The sequence below is a fragment of the Lagenorhynchus albirostris genome, chromosome 13, assembly GCF_949774975.1.
Source record: "Lagenorhynchus albirostris chromosome 13, mLagAlb1.1, whole genome shotgun sequence".
Classification (NCBI taxonomy): domain Eukaryota; kingdom Metazoa; phylum Chordata; class Mammalia; order Artiodactyla; family Delphinidae; genus Lagenorhynchus; species Lagenorhynchus albirostris.
In genome coordinates, this window is record NC_083107.1 from 81,725,685 (window position 1) to 81,745,976 (window position 20,292).

A 20,292-nucleotide genomic window follows, 5' to 3' on the forward strand; every position below is an offset into this window, starting at 1 on the left:
GGTCTTCCCTGCCATCAGCACCAGAGAGCCCTGGGACGGCAAGGACGGCGAGGTGAGTCCCGGGGCCGAGCTGTGTGTGAGCAGGGCTCGCTGTCGGGGCTTTGGTCCAGCCCCTTACTTTCCCGATCCCTGTGCATCTTTGCTACTTGTAAACAAGACCTTTGCATCACACCTAAGCCTTGCCGTGAGCATAACCTGAAGAATCACCCTCACGGGCCTTTCGGGGTGTTCTTTGTCGCAAGACCCTTCATCCCATCCTCCGTATTACACGGTGCTACGTGGCATAGGATATTCGCGACAGAGACACCGAGATCGATTTCAGTGAGGTTGCTTTCCTGACTGTTACCTATAAAGTGAACATTTAAGCTAGAATTCATTTAACTTTGAGAGAAGTACAAAATTGTAGCTTTGAAATTAGCATTTATTCCGGTACACTTCTGCCCACCCCCCTCCAAAAGACCAGTTAAATAGCTGTTAGTTTTCTATCTATATAATAATAGGCAAACTTAAAAGCAGGAGCTGGACTGGGGGGAAACTTGTGACCAGAGCCCCTCTGGAAGCTTAGTGCTCTGTAAACTGAGATGCCAGACTTCCAGGGTCGCCCTGTCTGTGGTTCCGTGTAGACCCTGCAGGGCCTGATGGTGGCTTTCCGTTTTACAGCTTCCCGTGGAGGACGACATTGACCTGAGTGACGTGGAGCTCGACGACCTGGAGAAAGATGAGTTATGAGAGGTGCCGTACAGACTCGAGTTTTCTTTTCTTGGGAGCGGATTTTCCAGCAGTGAAGGAACATTCTTTCCAATCAGATGGATCTACCAGTGGCCTTTTTAACCAAGAAGTAACACTGATTGGTCATTTGAAAACACTGCAGCAGTGAACTTCTGCGTCTCAAGAAAACAGTGAAAAATTCTGTGAATTGTCATAGCCGGTGAATTGGGTTGTTTCTGTCAAGTAATATTTTGAAGAAAACTGATGGGCTGTTTAAGCGTTTTTCCCTCCCTCTGACTGCTGCCTGAATGTTCTTGGAGGCTGTTTCTTACATACCAGGTTTTTTAATGTGATCCTTTCCTTTGAATATTAATGGCTTTTTTCCATTAAAGAATAAAACTATTTTGGACAATGCCAATAAATGTATGAAATTAGTGTCCACATCCTAAATTCAGTAAATTAGTACTATGAAGGGATGACCTTGATGTCTCTGCTCCCTGTAAACCTGTGGCTCACATGACACCATCTGGATGCCTGCCACCACACAGACTTTACACGTGTCCTGCAAGGCTGAGTTTCAACTGTAAGTGTGAACCGTAAAGCGAGCTTATATAGAAGGATGAAAAACAATGGTCAAGTGAGAACTGCATTCCACCCCCACTGTTTTGTCTTCGGGCCATCACCAGCGACTACTAGGGTATACAGCTGGTTATACAGTTAGCCCACAGTTTTTAATACGCTATTATTAAACCCTCACAAAATGTCCCTTAAGACGTGAAATAAGCGGCAGGTTAGCAGTTTATAGGAAGTCCCCATTTATGTAAAACATTCAGAAAAGTGAAGCTTTGAATCTGTTAGAATGTAAATGGAGACAATTCAAAGGATTGAGAACATTTCTTTATTGTAACTTAAAAAAAATAAATACAACTGTAACTAATTTTTGTGAGCAATATTTCTCTAAAAATTTAAATTCTGTAGGATACTTAAACTCTTCTCTGGCTAAAGGAAAGAAGCGTCTGTGGTAATTTGCACAAATATGCAAGTTTAGCGGTGCCGGCTCATCATTCTAGTCAAGAAGACCAAGGTCGATGTGGAAATAGACGTAAGGAAAGTAGTCTTGGTTGCTGAGTTGCAATCCAGGGATCTCCACGGATGCCTGCAAAAGACATGGTCACGTTCTAAGTGCATAAACTCGTTTCTTGTTTTACTTTTCTGTTTGAGGAAAGCTCTCTAGGCATTGACTGTATTTTCTGCCCCACCGTCCGCCCCCTACCCCAAACACACACACAGCCTCTTGTTAAACTTTCACATTTGTGAAGTGTAGATTTTCCTAACAGTCTGGCAGGTACCACTTTTGGAAAGTACCTCCCATGTGGAGGGGCTGACCTTACTGTAGAAAGGCAGCTCTTTCTGGATAAAAATATACCTACATCCAATATACTTGCGGCTGCAACTTCATCCAGATGTCTGAAGACGGAGTTCAGAACCTCTCTTAAACGTTTGGTGGATGACTTCTTATGAGGCTGGAGGAGAACCGCCTGGAAGTTCACTGGCAATCCATACCTGTTCAAAGTGCAGAGGAGTCACTGCAGATATGGGTAAAATGAACCTGACACTGTAGTAAGAATGAAAAACGAGGCAGCATAGCTCAGGAAAAGAAAACTCGAGTGCAATGTCTGCGGTCAGAAGTGAGACTAATTGCTAGATCCTTGTGCGTGGAAAGACCTCTAGAATACGCTCACCCACTTCTGATGGTGACAGTTTTTTGACTATAGAGCCACGGGGTCTCTGGGGTGTGTGTAATCATCAGGTGGTGAGGGGTCAAGCCTAATGGAGGCTGTTTGACTAAATATTCTGACTCCAAAGCCTTCGTCTAAAACCCAGCTTAGCTGACATACTTTTCTCCACTGAAAAAAGCAGCACACGCACACACACGCAAATCTGGTTTATCGAGATTGTGAATTCCTTTTGCTGAGTTTTGGGTGGCCAGAAAGGACTTTGAATGGACTTTGTGTGCATGAGTACCTCTGAAACCACCTGCTGGCAGCTCTTCTGTGGTGGTATCTCAAAACACTTAAAATATTTACACTGAGTACTACATAAACAGTAAACATGCATTTTGTGATTCTCAATGTTTTTAAAATACATGTCTATACTACCAGTGAGCAAAGGCTTGGATGTTCGATACTTATCACCTGTGCTGCTTCATGCCGGAGCCCAGCATGTGAAAGCTGGCCTTAAGATGTCCTTTTACTGCCTGACCTGTTAGTAGTACTTAGTTTTAATTTCTCAGTCCATGCCCATAAACTAGCCCCTGGCTCTCCCATCCTCATTTCTGGCTGCTAATGGTGCAAAGTGTTCACTCAAGTCCTGAGGTCTCCTGGTGGATCTGCAGAAAGGTGAAATAAATACGTGAAAGGGCCATTTGTTAATTGCTTCACTGTAACCAAGCATAAGACGCACCTGGTCCCGTTGCCTTAGAACGCTGGCTGAGCGGGGCCCCGCCAAACCCAAGAGGCGAGGGCCACGGAGGCCGGCAGATGCTGGCAGGGATGGCGGGGACACCTGCGCTAGATCGTGGGTGAGAGGATGGCCCGGCAGACCGCCCTCATTCCTTTGTTCCTTGGCACCAAAGCTCCGGTCACCCAGATGACGCTGAGGTGCTTCTGGAGAGCCCCTATTACCCGGACGCGCAGTAACCCTCGCCCTGCCTTCCCTCCTGAACTTCCTCCCCGAGCTCCCAGTGCCCTGGATACCCACCCCACACCCTCGACCTCACCAGCGCAGCTCTACCCGCTTACTACAGGGAAGTCTGCAGCCTTCTCAAAGGGCGACGGTCACCAATCTCACAGCCCAGGCAACATGTATGCCAGGAGATGGCACTCCAGCTCCCAGGTGCAGCTGCTAGACCATCACTCTGCTGCCGGGACACAGAACCTGCCTCTGCCACCCTCCAATCCGCTCATCCCACCGATTCATCAGCAGGCTGCTCTGGAAGATTACCCTCCTGAACAAGGACCCCGTCTTTTGAGCTCTCCTCCCCTGACCAGCCTGTGAGCTCCTTGCAGGCAGCGGTCCGCATCCATCTTGTTCACTCACGGCTCCCCAGTGCACGGCGGATAACAGGCACCCCATCAGCACTGGCTGAACGAATGCTCCTCGCCCCTCATCCAGCCTCCACGCCCTGCACCCCTTTCTCAGCCCACTCCCCTCTTGGTTTCAGGGTTTGCACGTTCTTCCAGATCCTTCCAGCCCTTTCCCTGCCAGCCCTCCCTCCAGGTCAGTTTAGTGAACACCTCCTCATCCTGCTCAGAACCTGCTTTCCAGGATCGGCAGGTCAGCTCTCCGCTCCTGCCTCCTCCAGGCCGCCCCCCTGCTGCCCCCTCCTGGACACCTCAGTAGAAGAGCCTCCTTCCCCTCCGGGCCCCCTGGCGGTGAGCCCTCCACCTGCACCCTCCGTGCTGAGAATACTGCAGCCGCCACCCTCCCCTTTAACATGGCACGACTGCAGCTCTATTTACAACAGCCAGGACATGGAGGCAACAAGTGTCCATCGACAGATGAACGGATAAGGAAGATGTGGCACATATATACAATGGGGTATTACTCAGCCATAGAAACGAAATTTGAGTTATTTGTAGTGAGGTGGATGGACCTAGAGTCTGTCCTACAGAGTGAAGTCAGAAAGAGAAAAACTAATACCGTATGCTAACACATATATATGGAATCTAAAAAAAAAAAAAAAGTGGTTATGAAGAACCTCGGGGCAGGACAGGAATAAAGACACAGATGTAGAGAATGGATCTGAGGACACTGGGTGGTGGAAGGGTAAGCTGGGACGAAGTGAGAGAGTGGCATGGGCATATATACACTACCAAACGTAAAACAGATAGCTAGTGGGAAGCAGCCGCATAGCACAGGGAGATCAGCCCGGTGCTTTGTGACCACCGAGAGGGGTGGGATAGGGAGGGTGGGAGGGAGGGAGATGCAAGAAGGAAGAGATATGGGAACATATGTATATGTATAACTGATTCAGTTTGTTATACAGCAGAAACTAACACACCATTGTAAAGCAATTATACTCCAATAAAGATGTTAAAAAATAAAAAAATTCTACATGTCCAGAAATAAAACAAACATGGCACCATCGTGCCCTGTTTAAAATAAAAATTCCCTCAACTCCCTCCCGCTCTCACCCCACATCCGAGAGCACCCAGTGTCCTATGTCACCCAAGCATCGTTCAGCCACTACACTCGAGCTGCCCACACCAGTGACCTCCCAGCGGCCCCATCCCAGAGGCAGCTAAAGCCTTACCCTTCTGATCCCTGACTCACCCATCTCTCCCTCCTCCGGCCTCTGACATCACACAGGCTTCTTTGCTTCCACTCCTTAAATGCTGGTACATTCCCCTAAGCGACTCTCTGTGGGTGAACCCATCCACACACATCAATCATCACTGGTGCTCCCTAACATCCATTCCCCACTAGAGCTCTCCCAAGATCCAGACTAATGACCCAGCTACCGGCTTCTCCAGTCTCGCCGTGGCCCCACCACTCACCCAGGGCCCGTTTCCATTCTCACCTTGGGTGATTTAAGCCCGATTCACTTCACCCTGAGAATGAACCAGCACTTCCTCAGCTGAGGACTGGTCCACTTCTCTTTGATTTGATTCAGGCCACAAACGTGGGGCACCTCCTCTTTGTCTGACTCTGCGCTGGGTGACAGGCAGAGAGGCCAAGTCACCCCAGCCCTCCCCTCCAGCTCTCAGGGTAGGGAAAAAGGGCAGAACCAGCTCTGAGGAAAGACACAGCAACAAGTGCGAACCGGGGGAGAAGACCTATGCGGGGTCCGAGGGTCAAGAAACAGGCGAACTTTACCCATCTGCTCTAATCAACTTGTTGGTTTAACATCTATTTTCTTAGCTTACTCTCTCTCCATACGATGGAATATGAAAAAGCCATTAAGGAGGAGCGAGTATCTCTATGCATACTGATAAGACTATAATGCAAAGCAGATGAAAAAAGCAAGTTGCAGAACGTTAAGTATAAGTGATGACATTTGGGGGATGAGAAGAGTCTTGAAACCATTACCTGGGATGATCTATGGGCAGTGGGGCTGCGAGGAACTTACATACTTTCCACAGTACATACTTCTGAACTTGAATTTTTTTTTTTACAGTGTTCATGTATTACAACTATTCAGGAGAAATAAAAAGTACAGTTTTTGAAAATGTCATACATTGATAGTTTTGGAAGGAATTATTCTTGCATATACTCAGTTTTACTGAGCTTAAACAAGATATTAGGGACCTCCCTCTCGACCTCTCACTTGAGCAAAACGGGCATCCTGCAAGGATGGGCAGGCTTTGCCACACTGGGCCTAAGAAGCCCTGATTTTCAAGGTGAGCAGGGACAGACTGGGGCCCGTCTACACTGTCGATGGCTGGAACACTCCAGGTCATCTCGAGTGTCCCTTCAGCCCAGCGCCACGATCCTTGCCATTACAGGGGTCTGAGATGGTTCAGAGGATGAGGAACCACCATCAGAGCCGGTCTGTATTTGGACAGAACCACAGTGGCAGCCACGTGGAGGATGCACTGAACGCAGGGGCCCAAGTAACAGCTGGGCGGGAGAGAAAGCAAAGGCAGGATGGAGCGCTGTCAGGGGTGCGTGAGGTGCAGGGAGGTGCGGGGGGACGTGAGGATGAGGCAGCGGAGGTGTCCAAGCGGGCCCTGAAGGTTGAGGAAGGACCTGAGGCCACCGGTAGAAACGGAGATCAGGAGGAAGGGACGGGGAGGGAAGATGAGTCAGGAATCCAGTGAAGCCGGTCGGGAAGTGCACGGCAGCAGAGACCTAGGAAGCCTGGGCAGGAAAGAGAGAGCAGGGCAGTCAGCCTGGCGGAAGGGGCCCAGCAACACCACCCCAGAGGGGCCGAGGGGCCCTGGAGCCTGCAGGCCAGAGCAGGCCAAGCTTTGGGAGAAGGGGGCAGCGGCCGTGAGCAGTGCTGCCGAGACCCCCCCATAGTTCAGGACACGGGATATGTTCAAACACAGGAGAAAGCAGGCTTCAACAGATATTTCCTGTTTGATCCCAGTTTTGTAAAAATTTTGTAAAAATAATGCGTATCTGCGGAATCTAAAAAGAAATGATACAAATGAACCTATTTACAAAACAGAAACAGACTCACAGACTTAGAGGATGAATTTGTGGTTACCAGGGGTGAAGGGTGGGAGGAACGGACAGTTAGGGAGTTTGGGATTGACATGTCCACACTGCTATATCTTAAAGGGATAACCAACAGGGACCTACTGTAGAGCACAGGGAACTCTGCTCGATGCTATGTGGCAGCCTGGCTGGGAGGGGAGTTTGGGGGAGAATGGATACATGCATATGTATGGCTGAGTCCCTGTGCTGTGCACCTGAAACTATCATCACAACACTGTTAATCGGCTATAGTCCAATATAAAATAAAAAGTTAAAAGAAGTTATGCATGTCTGCAAATTTAAAGAAACAAACCCCAAAACTCTGAAGGATGCTGATACACCAGCATGTTAGCAGTGTTTCCTCTTGCTGCTTTCACTCTTTGGGATTACCTATAGTTTCTACAAAACAGTGAACCTAGTTTGCATTTGTTTAAAAAAAAAAAGGTAAAGTAAGTTTAGCTGTTGTTGGTTCGGTTTGGTTTGGGTTTTACTTTTTGTGCGGCCTTGAGGGTTAGGCCTCAAAGCTCAAGGATGGAGACGGTCGGTGCTGTTGTTTCTTCCAGGAGCCCCTGGCCCCTGGTGGGCTGCACAGAGGGGGTGGGCGCAGCAGGACACTAACCCCATGACCGGCAGGAAAGGGCCAGAGCACCGGACAGCAGGGGCCCTCAGGACTGAGGGAAGGGTTATTTGACGGAGGAAACCCTAAGCCTGTTGCCAAGAGCCAGGAGTTGCAGAGGAAGAGGGTAGGAAAGCCAGGGCGTGTCCCAGAGGAGGCTGGAGGGGCCAGAAGAGGGGTGGCAGAGCCCAGGTGGCCCCGGAGCTGGCTACGCCCGCCCGCCCACCGCAGGACAGCCCAGGGCGGGCGTCTCGTCCACGCACCTGAGCACAGACTCCACAAACACTCTCAGGGCCTTGATGTGGATCCAGGCAATAAAGGCTTCGCTGAAGTTCACCTTGAGCCATCGCAGCAGCGGGCCCTGCAGGGACAGGAGTGCGGTGACCCCTCCCGGCCAGTCCACCCAACGCCCGGCCAACAAAGGACGTGGGTTTTGACAGAGCAAGCCCCGAGCTGAGAAGAAACGCCCAGGGGCCAGCAGGAGCAGCGAGGCGGTCCGACGAGGCCAGGCTGAGGCCCAGGCCCACGTTCTCCAGGGCACCTGGCGCTGGGGCAGCTCAGTGGGCCTGCCAGCCAGCACACGCATGGGGCCATCACCCACCGGGCTGCGGGGGGCGGACAGCCCCTGACCTCGGGGCGTTCAGAAGGCAGCCAGCAGGCTTCTGGCTGACACTGCGCCGCCGAGGAGCCCCCCTTCTCGAAGGCTCCACTCCAAGTCCCGGCACCATCCACCAGCCACCACTTCCAGGGGGTTCCTCACAGCCCCACTGCACGTGGCCACAGCCACTGTCGCTAATGCTGGCATGGCTGGTCCTCCTCGGATGCCCACAAAGGTCAGGGGTGGGTCAGGGGCGGGCACCCAGGGGAAGAGAGCTGCCCGACCACCATCCCCCAGCCGGGACCTGCCCCATCACCAGCTCCAGCCACCGCCAGCCAGGACAAAGGCACCCTGGCCAGCAAGCACCAATCATTGCTGGGGGAGGGGGAGGGGGAGCGGGAGGGGCAGCTCTCAAGAGACCCTGCAGATTAGGAGGAAGGCATGATTCTGGAATCCCTGAATTTAAGACCTCAAAAGCCATAGTAGATAACAGGAAACGCAAGGATTTGCTTTCTCCAAAGATGGCTGCGCGGGCAAGGACATGCGAGCCGGGGAACCCCAGGGCTCCCGGGGAGATGCTTACCTCACCCTCGCCCTCACTCTCTCTCTCTCTGTCGTTCTGCCCCGCAGCGGGCCTATCAGGGTTCCCTAGCGGGGTTACCTTAACCTGGTGGTCCGGGAAGGTGGATGATCCCTTTTTAAGAGCAACACAGGAAGTTTGCTAAAGGCACAGAAATGATTTATTAATCTTTCAGCAAACATGCATCACAAACAAACAGAAATCATTCTCACGGCCTGAAAAGCACCTGAAGGTGGGCTCAGGCATGCCGGCCCACCCTCGGCACTTGCGTGCTGGTTGGACTGGAGGTGTGCCGGTGCCATTGGCACTCCCCCTCCAGGGCGGGGGTGTTCAAGTCCCCGGCTTCTTCCAGGGGCAGAGCCCACAGCCCCTCCCCCGGCCTGGCCTCGGCCAGGAGCTGCCCCTCCCTGGACCGTCTGTGCAACCAGCTCCGCCTTCCGGGCTGTCTGGGCTGAGTCAGGGTGTCTCTCCCAAGTCCAGCTCACAGTAGCCTCCTTGGCCGTCAGGATGCACTTAAGCATGTTACATGCAGAAAACTGGTCAGGCGTGCTGTTAGCACACATTCGACCCTTTATCAACCTTCTCTGCAGACAGGTGCAAAGAGCGGGAAAATCCCATCCTGTGCTCTCAAAGGGAACCGACACCCAGGACCTAGGTAACAAAAGGACGGACGCAAGATGCTGGTCCTATGCACCTCCAAAAAGCCTAAAGGGGGAAAGAGATTCTTAAGAAGTCGGGGTCGGGCTGACCCCAGCTGACCCCTGCTCGCTGGCGCCCAGCAAGAGCCTCGCAGGCAACTTCAAGTTTCCAAGTTAGTTTGTCCTTCGGAGCTCCGCCTCCCCTCCACGGAGACCGGGCAGGGCTCCCGGGGGGAGCAGGGAGCGGAAGTCTACACCACACGAAAAAAACGCCAGTGAGCAACCTGAGACGGGCGCAGGCGCTGGGCCCGGGTGTATCACCCGGTGCCACCGCCTAGCTCCCTCCAGAGACACCGCGGGGGGCTCGGGCCAGGACTAAAGCAAGCGGGGAAAGGGCTCAGCTAAAGAGAGGCTGGAACCTTCTTGGGATATTAGGGTTCCGGGCGAGCTCAGGTGGAGGAGGAAACCCTTTGGATCTCAGCTCTCGCTGGTGAGCATCTTTCCTGCCTGGTGAGTCGGGTCTGAGGCCAGGGGCTTAGGGCTCCAGCTCAGCCCTTAGTCTCAGGGAGGGCCCGGGAGCCTTGGCCCAAGCCCGACAGACTATGGCTCTAAGAAGTGTGTGTTCCCTTGGCGCGCACACACGTGTCCACACACGTGTGTGTGCGTGCATGCGCGCGTGCCTTTCTCCTCGGGGACAGAAGGGTTTTATATGATCAGATCCCATTTCCTCCTCAGAGGGGGATGGGTCCATCCAGTGGGGCTCTGGGGACCCCATTGCCGGGGCCCCGTGGCTGGTTCTCACTCCTGATGGGTCCAGGTGTCTGCAGTCCCTGTGCAAAGGCCACGGACCCAGAGAGGTCAGGCGGGATGCACAGAATCCCCCAGCCCGAGGCAGGAGGCGGCCCGGGGCACAGGCACAGCCCCACGGGAGGCACTGGCTCTTCACCCAAACACACACTCACAGCTTCATGTTTACACACCAACTTTCCTCACCCCTCCCTTGCTCTCTACTCTAGAGGCTGAACTGGAAGTTTCTCTGAGAACCCTCCCTGGGGGGACTGCAGGGCAGGGGACCTGAACACATGCCCCCCGGCCCAGCCCCGCTCTGAGCTGAAGGATGCTGAGTCCCGAAGGTGCCCATTCTACAGAGCGACTTTCTCAAGGCTACCCCATTCACGTTTCAAAAATGAAAATCTGTTTTTCTCTCTCTTGAGCTCAGCTGCCCTCACACGAGAAGGTTCTGAGTGGCTGTGGCTGGAAGTCTCTCGGATAAGCACCCACTCTTTGCTAAAAGCCTTGGGGAGGTAAACACAGGTGCCGGTGACGGGGATGTCACAGCACGCCCGGACGTCACACGGACCAGGGCTTCGGGTGACAGCTACCTGCACTCTCCAAGGCGGCGGCCCTGCTGCTCTCAGCACAGGCGCTCCTGCCCGGAGCCCTGATAGCCTCGCTCGACCCCAGGCGGCCAGGAGGGTCCTCTCCCAGGGCCAGTGCCCGTTCACCTCTCAGAGCCTCACTTCCTCCTCTGCAGAATGGAGCTAAGAGTTCCTTCCCGGAGGGCAGTGCCGGGCTGGGTGAGATCTCCTACAGCAGGGCTCACGGCTCATGTGTCACCTTCAGGTTACCGGTACTTGTCACCCTCCCCAGACCCTGTCTGGCAGCCCCAGGAGTGTGCGCCGGGCAAGTAGGGATGTTGGCGTGGGTGTTGGGACTTAGGCGGGGCCCTTCTGCTCCAGGCCTTGGGTGCGCGGGCACCAGCCAACGCCTTCAAGAAAATCCTCGGGGCCTGTATCATAGACTCACGTATTGTTGCTTCCTATCCGACAGCAGTCTGGTCATCTCTTCCCTTTCCCTTTTAATTTCTTTTTCATCATAGTAAAATTCACGGACAGTGAACCTTAAAACAAGCAAAGGAGAGGCTTCCGCTAAGAAGCTTCCAGTCAGAGCAGAGACCCCCCCCTCCAGTGGAGACAAACCAAACCCGGAGTAACCCACCGAGGCCAGCCCTTACTTATTCTCTTTGGCTTTGGTTTTGAAATCGTCAATCACTTTTCGAAACAGAGTCACGGTGAAGAGGCCACACTCGTTGTCCTCAGCTATCAACCTGTGGGAGAGAAGCGTTTGTTCACTGGACTCACCATCAGGCCCCGGAGCTGGGCCGGAAGGAGCCTGTCCTCTCCCCGGCGGGGTGGGTCGCTGCAGGGGGAGCCTGGTGGCCCTGGCGGCGGCGAGGGTGGAGAAAGCGAGGGCGTCCCTTCCTAGCGCCTAACTCCTGGCTGCGCGGTGTCAGCTGCCGGCGCCTTCCCGGCGTCTCCTCTCCTTCTCTCACCCTCCAGGCTAGGGCTCCAGGGGTGACCCAAACGCCGAGACCTGCTCGGATCTGGGGTGTGCCCCAGGTCACGAACTGGCCGAGAGCAAGCTGCATGCAGGTCTCAGTCACCTGCTGCGCCGAGCGGGGCGCACCAGCTCCCACGCGCTGTGGTTGCAACGAAGCAGAGGAAAAGGTTCCAGATGGAGGAAACCATCCCACGTGGGCATTTCACGTCCAACGGCACAATGTTCTAATCAGACACGGTCTCCCTGACACACCTTGATGCAGGACCACTGCGGTCGCTGTCCTCAATGTGGGGGTCACTGGGGCCCGTGGTCTGAGCGTCTCTGAGTCCCGCTGGCCAGATGACCTGACCATGGGCACCCTTGGGCCCAAGCAGGGTCTTGGGTCACCTTTGCTGCTTCTCTGAGCCCACACCCATAGGGGCTGACCCAGGTTCCAGAAACCTTTCCAGAGTAAGCTCAGCAGACTCTCAGGTGCCCCCCGACAATGGAGGGCCTGGGGGTTCTGGTCTGAGAAGTCAAGCCATCCCCTGAAGCAGCCTCTCCTGGCAGGAGTTCCCAGCACTTGGCCATGGAGAGCCAGCATTGGAGAGCAGTGAATGCTCCTGCCAAGCAGGCCAGTGTCGAGGGCCAGCTCCTCTGCCGGCCTGTACGCCCTCCTCCTCCAGCCTCCCCTGGTGACCACAGGCTGTGACTGTCCTGGCCCTGCACCCTTCAGTTTAGCTCCTGACTGCTCTCCCCCCCGTGAGTTTGTGACCCTGGGAGAGCCAGCAGGCGCCCCAGGCCAGAGGCCTCTGGGCTGGGATGGGAGTGGGCAGGGCTGCCCAAGGCTCATTGAGAAACCATTTAAAGTGCAAGCTATTTCAGGCATGGGAAAAGGCACAGAGAATACACACCCACGTATTCCCCGCCCAGCTTAAGACATAAAACAATTTTCATACAATAGAAGCCCCACATGCCCTCCCCAACGTCATTCTAATCCCACCCCTAGGTCACCGCTGTGCCGAGTTTGGCCGTTTCTCATTCTCAAACACCCATAATTCCGTGCACCTGCATTACCCAAGTCACATACAGTTTAGTTTTGTCCATTTTTAGATTTTAAATAAATGGCTTCGTGCTGTGTGTCCCCTCCTGCAACCTGCTTTCCGCTTAACACCACAGAGTGAGATTTATCCTTGCTCATGCCCGTAACGCTAAACTGTTGATTTTCCCAGCTGTGTGGTATTCATGGTTCAAATATGTTCCTCTATCCCTTCTGCTGTCACTTTTCCAGCCCTCACTGGCCGCTCCTGCTCTGACCCCAGCAGGCCACATGTCGAGACTCTTTTTCTCCCCTGCTCGGGCTCTGTGGCCATCACAGCCAGGCTCTTGATTGACCCTCAGGTGGGGAAGAACCCAGGCCAAGCTGAGAATGCAGAGCAGAGCAGAGCACAGCGCAGGCCCTGCATGCCCCGAGGGCCGGAATGTAGTCAGGGAGGGCTTCCCGGAGGAGGGGGCAAGGAAGCGGGATGCTGAAAGATGGAGGGAGTCTGGCATGCGGCTGAGTGTGTGGCTGTGAAGGCACAAGTGTGGAGGGCTGAAGGCACTTGTGCTCTTGGGGCATGTTTGGTGGCTAGGTGCCCCGGAGCACCCACACACGCCCCCCCACACCCCAGGCCCTGGGGCCAAGCTGAGGTCTCACTTACTTCGTCGACCGTGGGACCACCATGTCCGAGAGGGATTCGTAGGTTTTTTGCCATTGTACATAGCTTGGTCTGTGAGAGTACAGAATCGTTCAGTGATTTTTTGCAGAAAAGACTGTGGAGTGTCCTAAGAGTCCAGGAAGCTGCATGCCCCTTTCCCTGAGGGCCTGAGAGGAGCAGGGCTAGGGGCCAGACAGAGCCCCAAACATCCCCTGAGGCACTGCCGTGGGCTTTGGGACCCCTGTCCCCAGCCCCATCTGGGGCTTAGCCTCCCCATGAGGCCCCAGGCACCATGGAGCGGCCGTGAGAAGGACTCAGGAGATTTCTGCTGGGGGCTCTGATCCTGGCCCTGTGTGAGCGTGGGCAAACCAGGTGACTGCTCTGATCCTGGCCCTGTTTGAGCGTGGGCAAACCAGCTGACCTCTCCGGCCGCAGGACAAGGGAACAGTAACAGCCCCCGCCTGACCCCAGGCGTGTTGTGAGGGAAACGAGCTCCTGCGTGTGGCATCGGGCACACAGCAGATGCCCGAGAAATGACCGCTTCTGTCACTATTACCGCCACAAGCACTGTCACCTGCTCCCCTGACCACCCCCCAGCTGCCATTTAGGGCTCCAGGATCTAGCCTTGGGGGACTCCCGCTTCATCTCTGTTGGGCAGGACAAGTGTCCTTCTGTGATCACCAACCCAGAAGGAGACCCCACTCCCCTTCCTGGTCCACTTACTTGGGAACAATGACCAGAAGTGTGATCAGATACTCAGAATCCAACACAAAGTCTTCTTTGCTCACAATATCGCTCAGTGTCCGAGTGAAGAGGTTTCCCCTGAATCCACGTGGCACAAAGGGGTTGTGATCAGCAGAAAAGCACACAGAGGCATCCCTGGGCCTGTGGGATGCCCAGACCCCCAGCCCTCCCACGACACGCAGGTGTTGGGACAGCAGGGGCAGCAGGGGACAGGAAGGTTCAGGACGCTTCCTGGGGAGGGGTGGGGGCCCTGGGCTAAGTGTCCCCCGGCTGTGTGTCTGGGCGCCCAGAACTGCTGTGCCTGGCGGGACCCCAGGTCCTATCACCAGTCACCCGAGCTGAATCCAACACCTCGGTCAGCTGCGCTGCCCCGGCGCAAGCCACCGGCTGTTGGGAGGGGATCGCTGGCGCCAGGCAGCTTATGTTACCCAAATGGAACACAGCAGTCGGCTCACGCCACCACCTGGGCCACTCCGGGCAGAGACAGGCCCAGAAGAGGGCTCCGTTTCACTTTACACACCTTACAGGTCCAGCAGCCAGGGGACATTCACCTGAACTAGCTTTGTACGTGTGTCCAGTGGAACCTGTCTCATCAAGGTCATGGTATTTTTAGCACAGGGATCAAGGCTATTGTATCAGCCAATGGCCCAGAACACAGCTACTGGGACGGTCTGTAGCATCAGCACGTAGGCCATGAGGTTAAATACCCAAGCGCACGTTGCTTCCCGAGGAAAGAGTTCTCGAGCCCTTAGTCAAGGCAGAAGCTTTAGGTAAAAAGCCATCCCACAGGGCTCTCCAGACTGTCCGGCCTGGAATCCACACGCCCTCTTCCCCATGCCGACCAGCCATCACTGATAAGGCCCTTAGGGTCCCTCTCCAAAGGCACCCTGCAGTGCCCGTCTTGCGCAAAGCAGACTTTCCATAAATATTTGTTGAGTGAATAACTGTGAGCTCTCCAAGTGCAGAAATGATATCCTATTCTGCTTTGTATCTTTAGGGCCTAGCATAAGGCCTGAGTATGGTGGGTACTTAATAAACATTGATGCGAAGAAGAAAAAGAGAAACATCAGAGGGAGATGGAGACTGTCGGACCCTCTTCACCCTCCCCTCCTTCACTCCGTGTATGTTCAATCAACCACTGTTACTGTTGGCCCTCCCTGCCCAGCACGTAACTCCTGAAGAGGCAGGAGTGTCTCCGTGTCTGTCTGTCCATCTGGCTGGCTGGCTGTCTCTCTCAGACACAGACACCCAGCTCACCCAGTGATCTGAAAGGCCCGTGCAGGAGCCCGGCTTGGACGCTGCCCTGGCCAGGCCCTGAGGCTGCCAGGAGCGTGGGGCCCCGAAGACTCACGTGCATTTCTTCTCCAGGTTCTCCAGATTTGTCTTCAGAGCGTTGTAGGCGGCCGTGCGGGACTTCAGGTCCGTCTCAATCTGTGCTAGTTGCTGTTTGGAAAAGCACGAGTTTAAAGACTTCGCTGAACTTTTCACAGTTGCCGCAGATTGCTCCTGGCGCACTTAAGGAAAACGCTGCACCCCGCCCGTTTGCCGGGATGGCTTGCGTTTTTCTCCCCTCTGCTCTCCCAGACCTTCCAGCATTTGACCCTACAGCGAGCTCACCCCGGGAGGCAGGGAAGGGATTAATGGTTTTTCTAGGCTCACTCAGCAAGCTGAGTCTTGTCCCGATTTCAAGCCCATCTCGTGCTCTCAGGGCCCCCAGGGCCCCAACTCCATGTGCTCTCAGGCTCTGCTAGAGGTCAGCTCGGGCTGACCCCCATCCCGGCTTCTCGGGGGACCCGCTGTAGCCCAGCCCCGACCAGCACCCAGGTCTCCAGGCTCAGCTGTGCCCCACGGCAGCCCCTTCCTGTTCTGTGTAGGTAGGAAAGCTCTTTTCAGTTTGGAGGCAGGTCACCAGCCTGACGTTAGGGATATCCCCCTGTTCTGGAAGTGTCAGGAGCACGTCCGGGATCCCCTCCTGCGGTGGGCAGGGAAATGAGGCTCAGCTCTCCAGGTGCCTGGCCTCAGGTGCCCCACCTGCTCAGCCGGGGTGATAACTCATCCACAGCAGTGAAAGAAAAATGCTCACCAGGCCCAATTCAACGGAAGTGCTCAAAACTCAGCAGCTGTTACGACGATCACCGCAAATCAGTATCTCGAGGTCGCTGAAGCCCGCGGCTCAGCGACAGCGGCGAACCCCTCTTGCCCGTGGGAACTGTGGGGATTTTCCGGCTCACGCTTTAACAGCAGGGTCCACGAACACAGAACGGGACCGACAAAGCACGGCACCCACACCACGGAATACTGTACCAGCGACACGGTGCCTGAGGGCTGGTCCCACCCGCGGGAAACACATTCAGGGACTCCCCGGTGGCCCGCCCTCGGCTGGGCTGCGAGGGGACATTTACATCGCACCAACACACACAGCAGAGCAGCACACCACTGCTGCTATGGGAATGTCTCGGGAATCACTACACAGAGAAAGGAGGCAATCTGTAGGATGTGCAATTTTGAGTTGAAATATATATACTTTTAATATAGATGAGAGGATCCGCTTTAAACTTGTAAACACTGGTTACCTTTAGGGAGATTAAAGGGAGTGGCAGTTGGAGGGGAGGGGACGTGTGGGTGATGTGGGGGGGGGCTTTCATCTTTCGATTTTGATTGATTTTTAAAATAAGATTTATAATTTTTTTAAAATTTTTAGAACCTTTTTACTTTGAAATGATTATCGATTCACAGGAAATTGCAATGATTATCGATTCACAGGAAAGAGGTCGTCCCATGTACCCGTCTCACCCATTGCTAACATCTCACATAACAAGAGTACAATATCGTAACCAGGAAATTGACACGGCTACGAGCCACGGATCTTGATTTTTAAAATAAGATTTATACATTTGTATCTTTTTTAAAGGAAAAAAAAATCAAAGAAAAAATCCTGTGTCGTCTTTATTCTTCTGATTTTACCACAAGCCAAGGAAAAACTACAGAGTTTTAGAAAAACTGCAGTGTTTAGAAACCCGCAAAACAACGAGAGGAACTAAGACTTGGGAACCCATCAGGCCCGAATTTGAATGCCAGTTCCAGCTCTGGCTGTGTGACGTGGTGTCAGCTCCTGAACCTCTCTGAGCTCAGTGCCATGGAATTACCATGAGCTGCTACAGTCCTCAGAGCAGGTCATCCAGAAAGATGAGCCCTTTCTTCAACAGACTGAGCCCCTCAAGGGCAGGCTGGGTCTGGGTGATCTCTGCGATTCTGGGCAGAGCGGCCGGCACAAGGCAGTGCTTCGAGAACATGTCCAGAGCCAAGCGCTCCCACAGTCCTGCCCCTTCTGGCATGTGGCTGGCGTGCACTTCCCACCACTGAGGGGCAGGTGCGCCAGGCAGAGCCTTGAGACCCCCTGAACCTCCCTGCACAGCACCCAGAGATGCTTCAGGTGGTGGAGACGCCAGCGGCCATTGGCCGAGTGGTTTGGAGGGAGCAGGTCCCCGCCGAGCACCGTGGACATGTGTGCGCGGTAGGCATAGAAACTGTTTGCTATGTTATGCCGGTGAGATTTGGGAGCCTTTTTGGAACTACACCGTGACCCAGCCCGTGGAGACGGACACAGCCAGGGGCTGGGTCCCCATCCTCGCTCCCCTTCATTAGGGGAGGCAGGTGGGCTCAGTTCCCAGCTGTTGGGAGGGTCGGGGGCCCAGCCCTGAGAGTGTCAGCACAGGGCGCCTCCCAGGTGGGGAGACCCGTTCGGACACCTAGAAGACACTGGGCGCTTTCAGAGAAGGGAGTTCCTCTGACTAGGACGTCTCCAGTTAACAGATTTAGATCTCGCGATGCGGGGAAGAGGCCTGAGCCAGTGCTGAGGGCAGCGCTCGAGTGCTCCTGGGGCGGGACGGGGTGAGGGAGACGATGCCCGGAGCCTCTGTCTGGCCGGCCTCAGAAAGCTGATTCCTGGCAGTGGAGCCAGCCTAGGGCTTCCTTGGGAAGTGATGCCAGGCATACGGCCCAACCGAGGCCTGCATCCCCATCCCAGGGCAATACTTCGACACCTGCAGGTCCCGGGGATGCCACGCCACCTCTCAGCCAGCTTCCCCATCTGAAAGCGGAGGAAGGCGACACCTACCCCATAGGGCTGACGTGGGAAGTAAAAGCCCGGCATGGCTCCGGGCACACAGGGAGCGCTTTCCAGACAGTGCCCTCCTCTCCACCCTGCTTTCCTGCCAAAGTCACTCTTTGGGTCCCCCGGACTAGAGAAGCCAGGTCCTGTCCTCTACAACTGCTCTGCTCCCCTGCTCAGCTGACGCCCCGAGGCACTCTGGGAACCCTCCTCACTGCCTGCATCCCCGGGACAGCCATGCCGGCGAGCGCTGTCCCCAGTGGACGTTTGGCACAGCCCTGGCCATGCTGCCTAGCTCGGTCTGGCCCTGCTCTGGCAGAGCAGGGCGGGGAGCGGCCAGTCCCACAAACTACTGTGTGCTTCCAGCTTGGGGGTGGAGGTGCACAACACCCTCCTGGATGCCACACCTGGCACAGGTGCTCTGGGAGCCCCTCCTCGAAGGGCCTTCCAGAATCATTGCCCAATCGCCCCAGGAGGGGCTGGGGCCTCTGATGTAAAGGGGGCCCGATGAGCTGCACCCAGATTCCAGAGCCTTCTGATCCCACCCGTGCTCCCAGAGACACAGGCCGGGCGCCAGCCCGCCAGCAGGAGATGCACAGGACTGCAAGGGGGTGGGTCCCAGCAGCCCATCGCCTTCACCTGAGCCGCCCAGACACACCTGGGCGCTTCTGTCGCCCTGAGACAACAGGAAGGCTTTGTTCCCGGTCTGGCTGAGATGCTCCCCAGCCACCCAGCCACAGGAGACGTGACATATTAGGGGCTCTGTGCATCTTAGAGGGAGGGGAGGGACAGTGGCCATAAACCATCAGGCTAAACCTCAGAAGCTTCATCAGCGCCCACCCTCAGGGAGACCAACGGGAGTCAACACGCTGCAAGACACCCGCGATGTCCCCGGAGGGCTCCGCCTTGGTGCTCTTATTAACGCAGCAGAAGCTGGAGGCCCCCCGCTCACCGAGACAGTGCAATCATGGGGGCAGCACCCACCGGCCTCCCCACTGTCACCAGGGGTGGGACCCCGGGAGATGCCTTCCGGGAGTTAGGGCTCTTAAGCCAAACTCTCCACGGAAGCAGATGGTTTTTGTTAAGTGAACAATGGCCGTCAGGGTCGGGAGAGTCAGGGTGGGACCGACTTCTCCATCAGCACCTTTCAAAGGGGAGCGCAGTGAACAGGCACCGGGGTCTGGGGTCAGAACACCAGGGGCTCAGAGCACCCGTCGAGGGCAGTGTCCTGTAAGACGAAGCCACCCTGCCCAGTGGCAGATTTGGAAGAGGTGTAGGGAGGACAGGTGGTCACCAAGCCGTTTCCAGGGCTGCCCTGAAACCCCAAGGTGTCTGACCTTGCCCAGCGCACGGAAGGCCACAGCTCAGGGCCCAGTCAGAGCTGGCGGGAGCCAGACGGGAAGGGACCCCACCCAGGGCCACTGGGCAGGGCGAGGACCCACCCAGCCTCCCGCCTCCGGAAAGTCCCTCCTTGCTTCGCTAGGGTGCAAACGCCGTGTAGCTTCACCCCAGATGGTCAGTGACGCCGGTCACAGCAGTGTGACGTCCCCCAAGAGAAGGCCCTTCTCTTACCTTTGCCAGAGTGTCTGCTATGCTCACCAGCGGCTGCTTCGCAGGATACTTGGCCATGTCCCATTCGAAGTGGGTCACAAAGGACGTTAAGTCCGCTGGAAGAACATAAACACATTGCACCAGACAGTGGGCTCCCCGTCTCTCCTGAGACGCAGGCAGGCCAAGCATCCCCACTGAAACCGAGGAAGCAATGAGAGAAACGGAAGGACAGACCCAGGGCGCCCTCCCGCTCCGGGAGAGCAGACGCTCCCCACGGGAGCAGAGGGCCAGGCCAAGCATCAGCCAGGACCACGGGTAGCCCCACCCTCAGGATGCTGTAGAGGTGCGCTCCCGCGCCCAAGCGCCAACTCAGACGCTGCCCCAGAGCCCCGCGTGGGAGGCCCTGCTCTCCCAGGGGGTGGCCACGAAGTCGGAGATGTTCTGCGGCACCAGATGAATCCCCTGCCTTTTCCAGTTGGTTCGACCACACTCCCAGCTGAGTTGTCAGTTCGAGGTACCCCAA

General features: G+C 55.3%; 2 protein-coding genes across 4 annotated transcripts in view; one reads left to right on the top strand and one right to left on the bottom strand.

Annotated features, from left to right (window-relative positions):
• PDIA6 (protein disulfide isomerase family A member 6) overlaps positions 1–1,139 on the top strand; it is a 24,008-nt gene extending 22,869 nt beyond the window's left edge. Inside the window, exons 12-13 of the mRNA XM_060168853.1 lie at positions 1–52; positions 661–1,139. The exon at positions 1–52 is cut by the window's left edge and continues 45 nt beyond it. Of these exons, the coding sequence (XP_060024836.1) occupies positions 1–52; positions 661–729 (121 nt within the window). The 3' untranslated portion in view covers positions 730–1,139. The remainder of the gene's footprint in view (positions 53–660) is intronic.
• Positions 1,140–1,590: 451 nt separating this feature from the next.
• The window catches only part of ATP6V1C2 (ATPase H+ transporting V1 subunit C2), a 55,125-nt gene continuing 36,423 nt past the window's right edge, over positions 1,591–20,292 (bottom strand). For 2 of the 3 annotated variants that reach the window (XM_060169426.1, XM_060169425.1), the window contains 10 exons: positions 19,791–19,885; positions 15,459–15,550; positions 14,087–14,185; positions 13,367–13,435; positions 11,359–11,451; positions 11,151–11,244; positions 8,710–8,847; positions 7,792–7,889; positions 2,139–2,271; positions 1,591–1,864 (listed from right to left, as the gene is read on the bottom strand). In XM_060169426.1, coding sequence (XP_060025409.1) covers positions 1,775–1,864; positions 2,139–2,271; positions 7,792–7,889; positions 8,710–8,847; positions 11,151–11,244; positions 11,359–11,451; positions 13,367–13,435; positions 14,087–14,185; positions 15,459–15,550; positions 19,791–19,885 — 1,001 coding nt within the window. In that variant the 3' untranslated portion in view covers positions 1,591–1,774. The remainder of the gene's footprint in view (positions 1,865–2,138; positions 2,272–7,791; positions 7,890–8,709; positions 8,848–11,150; positions 11,245–11,358; positions 11,452–13,366; positions 13,436–14,086; positions 14,186–15,458; positions 15,551–19,790; positions 19,886–20,292) is intronic. The other variant, XM_060169427.1, reaches the window with a different exon arrangement.